General features: G+C 38.7%; 1 protein-coding gene across 5 annotated transcripts in view; it reads right to left on the bottom strand.

The window, feature by feature from the left end:
* Window positions 1-15,991, bottom strand: part of CEMIP2 (cell migration inducing hyaluronidase 2) — a 51,035-nt gene that overhangs the window by 21,133 nt on the left and 13,911 nt on the right. For all 5 annotated transcript variants that reach the window (XM_040089757.2, XM_040089754.1, XM_040089759.2 and 2 more), the window contains exons 3-8: window positions 11,685-11,825; window positions 10,571-11,132; window positions 7,260-7,429; window positions 5,757-5,945; window positions 2,906-3,075; window positions 189-398 (exon numbers count right to left, since the gene is read on the bottom strand). In XM_040089757.2, the coding sequence (XP_039945691.1) occupies window positions 189-398; window positions 2,906-3,075; window positions 5,757-5,945; window positions 7,260-7,429; window positions 10,571-11,132; window positions 11,685-11,825 (1,442 nt within the window). The remainder of the gene's footprint in view (window positions 1-188; window positions 399-2,905; window positions 3,076-5,756; window positions 5,946-7,259; window positions 7,430-10,570; window positions 11,133-11,684; window positions 11,826-15,991) is intronic.

Genomic DNA, 15,991 nt, shown 5'->3' with positions numbered 1-15,991 from the left:
GTAAGAATCTCAAAAAACTGAACAGTGAGAACTGTTAAATTACTGTTTGCAGTAATTTGTTTATCCACTGAAATAAGAAAACTATTGCTGAGCATTGGATTTGCAGATGGGATGGGATTATTTTGGCATCTAGATGCTCTTTGTAATATTTATTCCAACATAATATGTTTTACTCTCTGTGCACCTACCAGCAAACCATTAGTTGCATGAACTGTCACACATCTGGAAAAACAGTGATGAATGGAAAGACCTTCCAGATAAGTTTTAAAAGTATATCCTCCCTTTTCATCCACATCCCCACAAAGGTGAAAGTGAACAGGGTAACTTCCAATTTGCTGCTGGCCCATTTGCTTCAATTCCACATAAGAAAGGTGAACAGATGTAAAATTCTTCAAAATCTAAAAGAAATTAAGTCCACAGTGAATAACCAATTATCTGCTTTTTAACCAATGGAAATTTTAAGTTGATACATCATCTGCCCCAGATGTACAGAAGCTAGATGTACACAGTTGCCACAGACCAACACAATAAAAGCTAGAACAAATGTTCCTGTCTTGCTCTAAAACATGTCTTACAAAACTGTACCCTTCATATATAAGTTCAAAATCTGTATCTCCATGTGGCTACAACAGAGGAATTTTCACCAGACATATTGCCACACTTTACTGTTTGGTCCTTACCAGGTGGTGCATTAAATATTCTTACATGTACTGTCCAACCAAACAGAAGTCACCCACATTTGGGTGTGTCTCTAATGAAGCTGCACCAGCGCGGTTCACCTAGGACAGGCTTAGCTGAATAAAACCTACAGAATAATGCAGATTCAAAGGAATCTGTTGAGATACCTAGTCCAGTTGAGAGCTCAGTGCTGGGTCAGCTTCCTAAGACATCTGCTCAGCACATTGCTCAGAGAATACCTCCAGCCACAGAGACACTCAGGATGTCAACTGGTTCTACCCTTTCATTTTCCCAGTATGTGAGCATTACTTGCCTGCTTTAAGCCTGGTCCCATTGCCTCTTATCCTACTGCTGTGCACTCCAAGAACTGCTGTGGCCACTCTGTACCCTCACCAGTACCTGAAGACAGCAACAAGATCCATCCTATCCGCTCCCCGTCGCTAATCATCACACACTGCTACTTGACCTTTCCTAGACACACCCCAGTGCATCTATGTTCTCATTGCAATGAGAACATAAAACTGGACATTGGATTGTCTTTACTAAGGAAAATATGAAATTATCCTTACAATCATACTACTTCACAGTAAAGTTACTGCGTACAAAGTAAAGTCATAATGGGGTTGTACCAGTAATATAGGGAAGTATTTTCTTCCACCTAACCTGCTATGAAAGCATAAACGAGTGCAACAGCTAAACTGCAAGGAGCTAATCTGAGCTAAAAACCAACAACCCCCCCCGCCCCCCGCCCCCCCCCCCAAAAAAAAAGGCAAAAATAAAAACAAAACAAACTACTTTTTTTTTGGTAACTTCATTTCATTAATTCACCTGTACTGAGTATTTATCAAAAATACCAATTTTCATAGGGAAATCAGTAATATTTTTTTTTCCTCCTCCTCTAATTGAACTCTTAGGGTTTGCAAACCTAACATATAGAGGGATGGTCAAAACCTGATTTTTTAGGAACCCCTAATCTCTAGCTCTTACTACTGAAAAGCACCATAACTGCAAATCAATGTCTCTCCTCATTACCACTAAGCCCCCTTAAGGCTACTACCTAGTGACCAGTAGGAAATTCAGGATGTTCAAAAGCTATTACATTTATTAACATCCAGTATCCCTCTGCTTGAGCAGGTAAGATCAGCATAAGCCAAAAATGCTTTCAGTGCTGAAGTCTAGGTTTAGCAGCAGACACCACTACTCCGTCTCCTGGGAACAATTTAACTTTGATTAGTCAAAATGTTTGTTTTCTCTTCTACCTTCCAGACTGAAGGTCTGCTTATTTACACTTTTGTGGCAATCAAGGTCACACTTAGCAAGATCCACAGCTTGTCATTATCTTCTTTCACTACATTATCTTCTTTCACTACATTATCTTGAACCCTTGACATCTTGAGTCCACCTACCTTCTTCCACAAAACAAAAGCTACCACATCGTAGAAAAGAGCTTATTTTCTTTCCTGATATTATGGCCACCTCTATGAAATTAAAATCTGTGTCCAAATACATTAGAAAGAGATTTAAATTACGATGACTACATAATGAGCACAAATATATTTGGAATTAAAATTTGAGGCCTCAAACTCCTCTAGCATCACTGAAGCAGTGCTGCTTAAATCTTTCATCTAACTATATAAGTAAACACAAGTTTAAATACCAGTTTCTAGAACACTCCTTTCTCTCAGCTTTGTTTATGTTCATAATACAAGAAATTTGAAGCAGTTTCATTTTTATAACCATAGTACTTTCGGATTTACAAAAAACCAAATATAAAACCCCATAGTACAAGTAAGTCAGTTTCTTCCCCCTCCATGCCTCTCTAGTGCTCAGGTTCAGATGTGAAATCTGAATTAGGATTCAGTGCTCTTCACCTAGGGAGGTACAAAGGCAGTGAAAGTAAGGAAGAGAAACACAAGAGAGATCAAGCTTTATTCTGTAATGTTATAGGATGCACATGCATGGATGTCACTGGTTTAATGGCAGACATTGTCACAATACCTGCTGGACACTTCTAGAATAGTCTGTGCATTATATCCCTTCCTTCAATTCCGCACACTGTCCTGAGGGGTTAAATCTAATCTGGGTAAAGCTGAGAATGAAGTAATTTCTACGCAAAGCAACTGAATGAATTAATGTTCTTTAAGTTTTCAAATCCTTTGAAGTTAAACATTTTTGTCCTTAATATACCTTTATATGATAGAAAGTTGATTTAAAATGTTTTTCAAACCTTGATATGTCCACCAAATGTATCATAACTGAAGAACTGACACGCATTTTCAAGATAGCAGGTATTTTCTGTCTCCCCCTTTACTAGGATGTTTCTCGTAAGAACTCCAACTTCTGCTCTCATGTCCACTCCATCAATTACTTCTCCTACATGAGGAAACTGAGGATTTTCTGTCCAACAACATGTTTTGAAGCAGGAGGGAAAAAAGGATAAAAAAAGTCATCACTGATTAAAACCAGAATCAACTTCTATAAATAAGCAAGATAACTGCAGCAACAAAACCTGTGTGTTAGTCTCCCTTAACATGCTGGTCTCTCAGCTTTTCTTATGGGAGATGTATTTTTCATTTTAATAAGAAGCTAATCCTCAAAAGATATCAACACTTTATTTGCAAGTGTGCTTTAAAGTTTCGATCCAGTAGTTTGTGAACAGAATGGGAAAAAACCAAAGAGTTTAAATTATTCCAGTGTATTAGACTTTTAGTGAAACATAGATGCAGACTTGCTTTAAAAGAAAAAAGATGCTGGCTGCTTAATCTGTTCGAAAAAAAAATTAAGAACTGAAAGTGAAGCCAAAACACTGTTTGAAAATGCTGTATTGATCTTCTCCTAGAAGAAAAAAAGTACTTGCTTTCCTGACTAAATTTCCTCTTTCTTAGATAGCTATTCTGAAGATGCATAAACTCAAAATTAGGGAAAATAAGATACTCCAGTTTTAAACCCTTCTTGAAAAACACAATCAATTTCTCATTGAAACTGAGAAAATTATCTGGTTCTGTAAACCTTAAAAAATGCATTTATGATACCCTGAATATAGACTATCCCTCCAAGCTTTAAAAAAAGGATAAGGCTAAACTACCACAACATGAAGAAGAACTAAGAGTGATACCAACACTCTATCTGCTTCTGAGGATTTAAAAAGACAAGAAATGTCTGTAAACAGGACTGCACTCCTCTCCCTAAAGGCTTGCCTATTGTTTTTTCCTTATATTTGACTAACAACTCAAGAAATCAAGTGCAGAAAGAACAACCAGGGCTCCTACAACAAAATCTTTTTCATTTTCCTACTACAGAAATGTGAAACCAGCAGAAAACCTAGCAAAACAGTGCAAGAAGTAATTTCAAAAGACGGTACATTCTTCAGCATGTCAAGTTTACCATTACACAGAAAATTTATTCTTTGTGGAACAAATATGTAGGGTGGTGTGAGGGATTTTTTAAAACTGTATTCATTACTAAGATAAAGAAAACTATATTAAGGGGGGCAAAGAACCCCAGCGGAAAGTTGACTCTAAGTTCACCTCCTTTAATATCTTTTTTAAAAGTTTAGCTAGGATTTACTTTCTCAAAAAAAAAAAAAAAAAAAAAAAGCGCCCAAGGTTTTGTATTTTATACCATATTGTAAATCCTGTGAACATTTTTTTTAAACCTTAAAAGCAGCTGCTTTTTCGCAGCACATAATTTCCAACATGAAACACAATCTACATACACATTATTCAGTGGTTACAAGAAACTGCTTAAACTTCATAATGCAACCTTCCAGTTAAAAGTTTGCTGTTTAAAACACTAGGCCCAAAGTGACATTAAGAACAAAGCCAAGGAAATGTCACGTTCAATAGCACTAAGTTAGCTCTGCAGCTTCACTCAAACTGGTATTCTCTGATGATATAATAAGGTAAACGTGAATATGCTTTCTTCATACTTGAAATTTCTCAATGCAATAAAACATACCGGACCCATGCTAACAAATGTGTGAGAAGCAAATTTCACCACCAGAGGTGACTGGCGGTCCCTTAAGGCACAGGTGGACAGGGAAATCTGAGGGTGTTGAGAGAAAACCAATGAAGAAGTAGAAGAGCTTCTAAGAATGAAGAAGAGGAAGTTGCACTGTGCAGAGATTAACGGAACAAAACCAGTTTGAGAAAAGCACCCATGAGCTGCTGCAAACCAACACTGCAGAACACCACTTGTTAGCTTGTGCGACGGACTGATACTGCAGCCCACCAGGAGGGAGAAGGGAAGCTCCGCACCAGAAGCTGGAGGACACCAAGGGGGATGGCAGCACCATGGAGCAAGTGTGGAGCAGCAGAAGGAAAACAGAGACGCCAGCACAGCTGGCAAGCCAGCCCCTTGGGAGGCTCTTGTGATGTCAAGGAGAATGACTCACATAATGAAAAGGAAATGGTCAACAACATACATGACCATTTACTTGTGCATCACGCCCAAAGGAAAAACAGATTGCAACTACTCAGGGATATCCTGTGAGGGCAAAATCCTGGAAGGGCCACTTATTTCATAACCATTTTGTTGGGGAGGTGGTAAAAAGGAGACTGAGGGAAAGGAGAAAAAAAGAAAAAAAAGATACAGGTTCAAAGACTGCAAATTTTTTTTCCCTTCCTGTTTTTATTTCTACTTTTTTAATAACAAAAGAAACAGAAAAAATTATGATAACAGTTCAAAAGATGAGAATGACACTAAATGCAAAGGAAACAAGTAATGACCACAACAGCTATTCAAGCACATACAAAGAGAACTTGTGAAGACTGAAAGGAGCCAAGAAAGGAAAACAAGCCTAACCGTAATTGGGGGGGGGGGAAGGAAAAAAAAAAAAAAAAAAAAAAAGGCTCATGTTTAATGAGCCTAGGAAAAAATGAGAAAGAAAAGTTATCATGGTGACCTGTGAGGCAGACCTCACATTTTATAGCAAGGAGAATTACATATCCATGTATGTGGCAACAAAGGCCATACAGCGATTTGAGAAAAGGCTGCCCTTTATTGCTTCCACTGCAAGGGCCTGCTCAGCAGCAAATACATATTTCACACAGATCTTCAGCTGGTGACTGCTCTCATACCTTTGACTTTAACCTGATGATTGGTACACTCCGGGCAGGGAAGGAGGGTGAATTCCTCTGTCTGATACATTGAATAGTCTGTGCTCGCAACCACAATCCTGTCTCCAGGCTCCCAACTACTAACATCATCCAGAAGATTCAGTATTATTCCACCCACTGCTTCCACCTGGAAGCCTGATATTGGGACACCTAATTAAAAAAAAAAAAAAAAAAAAAATTATATTCACCTTTATATGAAACAATTCCCAAGAAGATACTAATAAAATACCTATGAGATTTTGCAGGCCCCAAAACCCTCTAAAATACAACTCTGACCTCAAATGTGCCAGTGTGAGATGCCTTTTTAGCCTGTTTAGTTACTGGATCTCAAACAAAACAAAGGGAAAACACAAAAACTAATGGTGACTGGAAAAATCTGTGTGGTTTTTTTTGTTTTTTGTTTGTTTTGTTTTTTTATTCAAAAAAACCCCTAGCATCATATGGCAGTAATTTGTAGGTCCAGCTACCTCTGCTTGTTTTAAGTGACATTTCTTTGCCATCCTAAACTGTACAGATGAAATCAAGGACGTGGAAAACAAAGTAGAGGACTTTCTTTTTTAAGTACAACTAGAACAGTTTGGCAGACTGAATTGCACACACATAGAATTTCATTGGCTTATGATGACTTTGCCTAAGTTCAGCTGCTTTTGCTAACTCTTGAACCTAACTCTACAGCACCAGTAAGTAAAAGATATACTTTGGTGGATTTTTTTTTAAATATAAGTCTATACATTCTCACGGGGCAGTAGTGAAGTATAAAAGGGCAGTACCAAATAGCTCAACTGCCTAACAAATAAATTAATGACTACCATAAAAAATTTTTGAGGAAAGCACACTAGCTTTTAGTAATTCTAAGAAGAAGAAGAAGGAAAAAAAAAAAAAAAAAAAAAAAAAAAAAAAAAAAAAAAAAAAAAAAGAAGATTACCCATAAAAGCTCAGATCAAAGATATCTTAAATTAAAAAAAAAAAAAAGAAGAAAAAAGGATAAAAGCAAGCAAGTAGCAGATCTTCTAGCTTATTATTCAACTTTGTGTCAGAGCAGCTGCCTAGAGTTCAGCACTCTAACAGCACCCAAAATTTCTAACAATAATAAAACCCTTCTTTTGGCTTCTATAGTTTTTTCTTTTAGTATCATAATCAACATCACAGAAGCTTTGATTTAAATTATAAAAGACTGCCAAATTATTAAAATAAATTTTAAAAGTGTCAGAACTTCTAAGATTCCTATCTTCATCTAAATATACTAGAATTTAAGAGTCAGTATTATGCTGCTCACATACTGTATACAGAGTGAGACAATAGGTAGTACTGAAGAACTGTCCTCCTATTTCATCGATAGCAAGAAAAAACTTATAGCACCACTCAAAAATTAGAATTGCAACTGGAAGTTCTAGTGAAAAAAAAGCATATAAATTATTTTTTCTTTTTCCCCCAACAGTAGGATTTCACAAAACACTTTCCTACCATCATTCCATTCGCTGTAAGCTCTCACAACAAATTTCTGACCATCCACTGTGAAAAACTCTTTTTGAGCAAGAGCTTTCCCACCAGTGCTGTGGTTTTCATAGTTTCTCACTGATTCATTACAGGAAGAATTTCCACCACCTATGACACCAACTAAAGCCCAGGCTTGCCTGTGAAAATCAAAAGTAAATGTTTCAATATAATGGCTCTTTAAAAATTCTTTACAAAACCAGGAAAAGACAAGGACCATAGGAAGTCATAAAAACCCTTCTACTTGCTCTTCCAAATTAATTTTAAAATGCAACTTCAAAACATAGAAGGAAATGGGCAGATGTAACAGTGGAGAAAAGTAGTTTAAAATAACTGGGTGTCCTATACACGAATTGGCAAATACAAGAGCTCTTACTGGGGAAGACTTTCATATACATGTTTAGTAAAACAATCAAGAAGATACACATTTTTCCAAAAGTTAATTGCTAGAGATGTGTGACAAAAGCCACACAGGATCCTGCTCCCAAACGGCTTTAGCAGGGCCCAGGAGGAGCAGGAGTCAGCATTGGTGTTCTTGCCATAAGGCCCCTGCCATCTGCCAGCAACACCCCAAAGGAGCTATCAGGACTCCAGGGAACCATGTGTTCCCCAGGCCAGGAGCGATGGACATAGCCAGCAACAGCCACTGGTGCTCGACCCTCTGCTGGACAGGGAACAGCTTTTGAATCTCTCAGGATGCTCAGACCCAGAAAAGGAAATGCATGCTGTTAACAAACTTGTACAATATAATATACCACTGATGTGTGAGTGTTTGAAAATTAAAAGCAAACCATGTGCCACAGAAAGCTGCCACCAAGTTCAAAAAAAGTATTCAAAAAACAAGTTTATTTTGCTGTCCTTTACTGCTCTGTAATGCCATAACCATGTGTGCAAAGGAAGTAGTCGAGATCATCTATTAAAAAGCCAGACAATTTTGCATCATTAAAGTTGAATCATTCACCCCAAGTGAAAACAGTGCCAGCTAGCTGGACTGCAGAGTGTTGCTAATGATTGATTCAAAGGCAGACATTAAAGCTACCTTCAATCCAGTTGCCTTTATTTTAAACCTTGATGTTTATGTTGATTGGGGTCAGAAAGCTAAACCATACTTAAGCATAAACATGTTCACAGGAATAGCACATACTGGGCCAGCCTTTCAGTAGGAGCAGCAAACAGACTCAACATTTCACATACCTACATTAAAAATAAAGTTATTTTGCCGCATGCTTTGCATTCTGGGTGCTGCAGGAGAGGGCTGTAATGGTGTATTCACCTCCATGCTGACATCTTTTTCACTAGCTTTAGAGGTTTAAGAAAATGACCCTGCTTTTCCTGAGCAAGCCATCAGGTAGAGCTTCTTGCCTGTCTTTCCACCGCAGAACAAAAATATTCTATGTCCTTACAGAGCCTTTACTGACTAAGGAGAGCAGACAAGAATCAGTCTGGAAATCAGAAAGGGAAGAAAGGCTGCTTCTTCCCAGTTACAGGCTGAAGAAGCTCCTCATTTCAGACAAACTGGTGTGGAGGTCACGGGCAGAGAAAAACGCTAGAAACCTACACTTCTCACGACAGGCTGGGCTGGCTGCGCTACAGCCTGAGCAATCTGAAGCCACACAGGCTTTGCTGCTTCCAGGAAGTGGTATTCTACTATAGGACATCCAGGTCTTGGCACCTTCGGCCAAACTGCTTCAGAGGCAAGAGCATTCCATCCCACACCCCTGTGCTTACACAGCCACTGACACAAATGTACTCCTGACAGGAACTGAGGTCAGAACATGCCATCCGGACTGAAAAGCCAGCCTGCCTCTGCCAAAGCACAGGGAGGAAACTAACTGGAATTCAGATGTCAGGGGATAGTGAGGGATAAGAATAGAACGGAAAAACCAAATGACCAATTTCCTGGAAAACATTGGGCAATACAAAGAAGTTACACAACACCATCCCAATTGAAGCAGAACAGACTGACAGGCAGTTAGGAGACTGGGTATACTTTTCACTTGTATTGCCAACACAGAACCACAATCATTTAGGCTGGAAAATACCTCTAAGACCATGAAGTCTAGCTTTGACCAAAGGCCACCTTGTCAACTAGACCATGCTACCCAGTTCTACATCCAGTAGTTTTTTGAACACCTCCAGGGATGATGAATCTACCATCTCCCTGGACAGCCTGTTCCAATGCTTAGTATTTCTTTCTATTAAGAAATTCCTCCTATGTTCAACTGTAAACCTCTCCTGGTGTCCTCTTTTCTGTCACTGGTTGCTTAGGAGAAGAGGCTGACCCCCACCTGGCATGTAGAGAGCAATAAGGTCTCTCTGAACCTCCTTTAGTTCAGGCTAAACATTCCCAGCTCCCTCAGCAGCTCTTCATATGACTTACATTCTAGACCCTTCCTCAGCTCCGTTGCCCTTTTCTGGACACACTCAAGCAGTCTTTATTGTAGTAAGGGGCTCAGAACTGGACACAGGACTCAAGGTGTGGCCTCACCAGTGCCCAGTACACCACTGCCCTGGTCCTGCTGGCCACATTATTGCTGATACTAATCAGGACCTTTTTCGCCACCTGGGCACAATCCTTTGTTTTGTCCAGAGTAGTGTGGACAACCCTCTGAGGCACAAAGCCAAGTTCAGAACATGCACTGCAAAAAGCCATGTGCAACAACTAAATGAAGAGCAATCAAAAGCAGTGTAAGTTTCCAGCTTTAAAAACTCCTGTCATACTGCTTCTACTGTTTCAACATACAAATCCTGACCAAGTGAAAGGAATGGCCAAAAGATATTGAGACACCTTGTAACTGCATTTCAACCACAAAACAATTTTAAAGGTCAGGTCCTTTGAGAACTCAGTGGAGAGTTAATGTACTTTTATTTCAACAGTGCAGGAGTACGAATAAAATGCTTGATACCTGGGATTAGTATCCCTTAGAAACAATGTTTTGGGTTGGAAGGAACCTTAGAGATCATTTAGTTCCACTCCTTGCTCTCCTAAAGTCATACAAATGAAAAGCTTCCCCTAGCAACTGTTACCTATCTGTCTTAGCTTAATTTCTAGAAAGAACAGTGAAAGCAAGCTATTATGAGTAAGTAAAAAAGTCTGTCACACAGATACCAGTCTCTGCACCGTACTGCTAACTGAATACTATTACTGCAGCACTACGAACAACACCAAGAATTGTCTGAAAACTTTATGAACTGTCAAAGTTTAGCAAATCCCCCACAGCAGAATCTGCATGTCATGTCTGCACCTTTACTCAGCACAAAAGGGAAAATAAATTACTTACCTGTAACTTAATCCTCTAACAAACTTACTTCCCAGAAGATTTTGAATAGTCACTCTGGTTTCCTCCAAAAGATTTTTAGCAGCTGAATCTCCTACAGCAATAGCAATAATGCGACCAGGATGCCCGTTCTTCAGTAAATTCTGGAGCTTTAAGCTTTCCTCTGCAAATTCATGAGTATCAAACTTCAGCACTTCCAAAACCTCTGCTGTATCCTGATCAATCACTCTAACATTTAGTCCTCGGGAAAAATTCTTTTTAAACGTATAATGACCATAGGCCAGCCCTGAGAAATATATAGTCTTTGACAGAAGAGTCCATGATACCTTCTGGTGCCCGTGCAACTCCAGCGTTCCTTCAGAGCCCACGCCAATAAATTTTTTGCCAAATTCTGGCACGTCAGCACCTTCGTTTGACTTCCCATACAAAATAATAGTTGCTTTGGATTTATAGCGGCATTTCTCTGCTCCAACATGAAGCATTCCACCATCCTTTATCAGGATAAATCGAGTTCTCAAGGTAATATTTTTAGAACCTTCTTTATCGTCACCAAAAACAAGTAAACCTAAAGGGAAAAAAAGTATTTTTGTACATCAAAGCAAAATTCAGAGAGACTCAACCAAATTCTACAGTAAGAACAACAGAAAAATTACAGGTATTTCACACCCATTAATTAAGCATAATTAAGTTATGTTCTTATATATATTTAAGAATATTTGGGAAAGTAACTGTTACCAATTGTGATTTATCTTTCTAAGAATTTGCTTAGAAAAAAGAATACACTTTTTTTCTGCCTGTTTGTTAGGATTACTAATATACAGCAGTTACCATTGGAGGACAAACAGATTTAGTACCACACAGGCTATTAAACAATCTTGTTTTCCTATACTGCACAGGAAACTACATCAATGCTGCACTGAAAAGATACTAGAGCATCATCATAGAGAACTCATCTTTTGAATGATATACCTGACCTGGCAGAAGGCTGGAAAGTATGAAAGCATGGGAACTGGTCAGTAGGCTGCAAGATGATGAAGTTTCAACATGTTTTTATGCAATCACAGAAGTAAAAATATGAAGGACACTGAAGCAAGGTGTTAATCTTGCTATTTCATACCTCCATCCTGTATAACTATAGAGTGTACTGTAGCGTCTGAGGTCAGACGAAACAAATCCCCTTTTTTGATAATAACTCGTTTTTCAGAATCTTTCCCAGGGCTCCAGTTTTTAAGGCGAGGATTCTGATCAGGACAATTCTCTGCAATACAATGTGAAATCCAATTTTTAAAAAACAAACATCATCACATCAATCAAGATGGCATTAGGATGAACACAAGTAGGAATGGGTCAGGCACCCACATCCTTCTATGCTTTCAATACTGCAGTTATTGTATTTGAATAGCCAAAAAGACACCCCAAAACCAGCTGAAGTCTCAGGGGTAGGAAGGCATTATTTTTCTGAATTAAACTACTATTGACCACACATTGTTGACCATAGATACTTTTGAATCCCATCTGATTTTCTCTTATTTGCTAGATCAACTGTAGTAGATGAGAAGAGATAAGCGGAATGCAGTCAGAGAGAGAGCAATCACACTGAGCACTGGAAGCTCAGGCCAGCTAACTAGACTAACATGGCTGTAAAGCATCTAAGTATCTCGCCTCCTCAACATCTCAACTCTGTCAGAAATGCTGATCCCTTCTTACTTTTAAGCATTCAAATCATTCCTTCCTTGGAAATTTGCAGGAGAGACAAGACACCCTTAATATATTTAGTATAAAATCTAACTAGCTAGAGCAGTTTCCCAGGAGATGAGACATTGGGTTCTAACAAACATTTGTATCCCTTAGGAAGTCAGCTTAAATATCAGGCTACAAACTACACAAGAGCAGAGACAAATGCAGTCCTTGCTAAAAGCTGTGGCACTACACAGGCTATAAACTAAGCTACATGGCCAGAGAAGGAGAGGCCACTATAGACACACTACATAAATGGGAAAGTATATTCCTTGGATTATCTTAACAAAATTAAAAATTAATATTTAAAAATTAAATATTAAAAATATTTTTCCTATGCAAAAAACAATTAAAAAGTTGCCAAAATAAACACGTTAGCAGGCCAAATGAGGTTAACAGCCAAAATAACCTTTTCACATCCTGTCTTCTGAAGAAATACACCTACACCTCTGAAGTGCTGCTTTGGAGGCAAAAAAGCTATCAGAAATAGTCCATTCTTGCAATATCTAAAGAAATCAAAACCTAGCTACAATTTTAATACAAGCCAGTCTTAGTTTTGCTAACAGAAATGTTTTTCCTTTGGTCTTAATTCCCCACATTTCAAATTCCTCCCAACTCAGGAAAGCCACATAAACCAAGATTTGACTACCAGTGGGGAAAAATTAGCAAACTGCAGAAAGGGTGGAAGGCATACAAGTAGTATTATGAAAATAAAAACAAAATTAAATCTTTTGCGAGAATCCTATGAAAGCAGCTTTTAGAAAATATAATTCAACACGAGGGAAAGCCGAAATGCAAGGAGAACTGCAATCAGCAAGAATGCTAAGCACTCACCAGATAAAAGCAAGTCTACTGCCTGACTCATGCAGAGTCCCTAACCCTTTTCCCCAGACAGGACACACACAAGCCCTGTGAAGAAATGCTTATTTCCTGGCTGGTAGCAAAGGGCAGTGTGAGGAAACCATGAGTCAGCAACCTGATGACTTCTGCTTAGTGTGATTCACAGAAGAGCAGATCTAGCAACCATATATTTTTCTGTTGAATCAGAAAGAAGATGCATAAAACAGTAACTAAAAAAATTATAATTTTAAAATCTATTTATATTACAACCCAGCAAACCATCAGAATCAGAAACAGGCACTCCTATAACGCAAACATGCTCTTGGGCATAGTGGGTCAACTTTTTGGCAAGCAGATCAGATGTGTTTGGCACAAGGACTTTGAATTTCTCCCTTAGCAATTGTGGTGGGCTGCATGAAAACATCAAATATTTAGAACTTCACCATATGTTATCTCCAAAATGACCAAGCAGATTTTACAGATAACAGTTACTACCTTTAGAGTTAAAGTTAAATAAAAACAGAAGTACAGACCAGAAACCGTTAGGTAGTGATGACCTTGCCAAATTTAGCCACTCATGTTGAGAATTTTTCAAGTCAAGCCTCTGCTTCAAAACATTTCTGTAAAAATGGGTCAGCATTCCTTCAGGTTTAGTGGCTTCTATTAGAGCTGGGGGGAGAAGTAAAATTTCTGCAAGTGGTGGAGGAGAAGTTCACCACCCCACCCACAAGAAAGCATCCTGAACAAAAAACCCCCAATGCTAGAACCTTTAATGGAACAAGCATATGAAATTTGACAGGAGAAAAAGACAGGCAGGGAACAGTTCTCAAGATACAACTAAATGGTTACTTACTACTTGTTTATACACTATGTCTGGAACTTTTAAGGCCTTTGGGAAAAACTTATCAGTGTTATATTATGCTCAGCAGAAGTTTATCAGACTTTGGCAGCTAAATTTTCTGAGGATCCTGTTTACCCTGGGCAAGGTCCAGCTGAGTGCTGCAAGATTGAAGAGCTTTTCCCTTTCTCCACAGTTTGTCATTCTGACCCCTCATCAGAAGCCTGGGGAAATGGGGAAGCAAATTGCATTTCCACTGCTCTCCCTGACCTCCAGTGTTCAGGACTACTTAGATGAGTCAGGAGTAGATGTCAGGAATACAGAAGCAAGGAGGAAAAAGAAACCAGCTGACAAGCAGGAACAGAAATGCTGACAAGCAGCATCTTCCCTTTGGGGAAAGTACACTGGAGGTTTAGAATTTACATGCATTTACTACCAAATGTCACATTCCTTCCACTGCCTTTTAAACAGACATTAAAAATTCTAACAATATGGATTTCTAACTAGCTCTGAAGAAAAGTACACTTAACTGGAACTGGTGTAGTTCGTTGCAGTACCACACGTGCTTTGGTCAGAGCTATTATGCTCATGTTAATGCACATTAACATTTCAACCTGTCGGGGAACTTTTGGTGAGTTTCTGTGACAAGCATACAAGATTAAAACATCAGGCTTTCCTTAGTGCCTGTAGGAGTTTCTCTTGTGTCCGTTTCACAGTACAACAGATTAAATACGGCTGGAGGGGACCACAGTGGGATACCTGGTCCAGCCTCCCTGCTTAAGCAGGCTCATCCCAGAGCACATTGCATAGAATTGTATCCGGACAGTTGTGGAGTATCTCCAGTGAGGGGTACTCCACAGCCTCTCTGGACAATCTGTTGCAGTGCATGGTCAACCACACAGTAAAGCTCTTCCTCATATTAAGGTGGAGCTTCTTATTAACTCTCGTCGTGTTGCTCAACAGAACCAAGAAGAGCCTGGCTGCACTCCAAAGTATTTGAGTGTTAACTGGGTAAGTCACCCTTCAGTCTCCTCTGGAATTTGCCTGCAACAAAAGTACTTACTGCGTATGTACCCATTACCAGCAATCTGTATCATAACAGAAGAACAATCTTCCATTTACTAGTCCGTAAGGTTTTGTTATTTTCCCTCATAATCATTAGGAAAGCTCAGTAACCTCACCCAAAGAAGTATCTCAAGCAAGTCACCACCAAGAGCACTTCAGTCGGATATGTGCTTTTATTTTGTACTGTCATCTGAAATCTCCAGCTGGTTATCTGATTTGTTCAGCCTGTGTTGCACTGACTTTGGAAACAACATCTTTTTAATTACTATGTCAAAAGCCACTGAGAAGTCTGTCATTACAGTAGCCAACAGTTTCAATTCAAAATCCTGTTTAGCTTTTAGATACCTTACTGTCTTAAGAACAGCCAAAAACTCTAAACAAACACACCCAAACAACCCACATTCCAAACTGTACTACCAATATTTAGCAACTGCACCTCACAGCACCTTTTAGGAGTAACTGGGCTAGAGGGATGTACTTTGTGATCACATCACCTGTTGGTACTTTACAACCACTGACAAGTTTCAGAGATTCTCCAAATTCCAAAAAAAGTTCCCAGTTTTCTAAAATGAGCTAAAGCAAAAACAAAATCAGGGCTAATGGATCAAAAAAGGTCCCTGCCCAATTTACATATAAACAAATCAAACACATACTATTAGCTTAGGTTCTAAAAGATTTTAAAATTATTTTACTTTTACATTTTTTTACTACCTTCCCTAGTTACTGCTGAAACAGATAGGATTTAGTTTTGTCTACAATTTGTGAACTTATGAGATAGCTTCTGCAAATAAAAATAATTATGCTTATAAAGCATTCATGCCTCTTTCTCCCCTCACCAATAATCTTTATTTACTGCTATGCCTGTTTCATGTAAGTAAATCAAACCATATGTAATAAAAAACAACACTGATAACAAAAAAAAAAAGGAGCTGATCTTTTCCCCC

This window comes from Hirundo rustica, chromosome Z (genome assembly GCF_015227805.2).
Source record: "Hirundo rustica isolate bHirRus1 chromosome Z, bHirRus1.pri.v3, whole genome shotgun sequence".
Taxonomy (NCBI): domain Eukaryota; kingdom Metazoa; phylum Chordata; class Aves; order Passeriformes; family Hirundinidae; genus Hirundo; species Hirundo rustica.
Note: the sequence above shows the minus strand (reverse complement) of the source record. Positions and strands in the feature narration are given on the sequence as shown.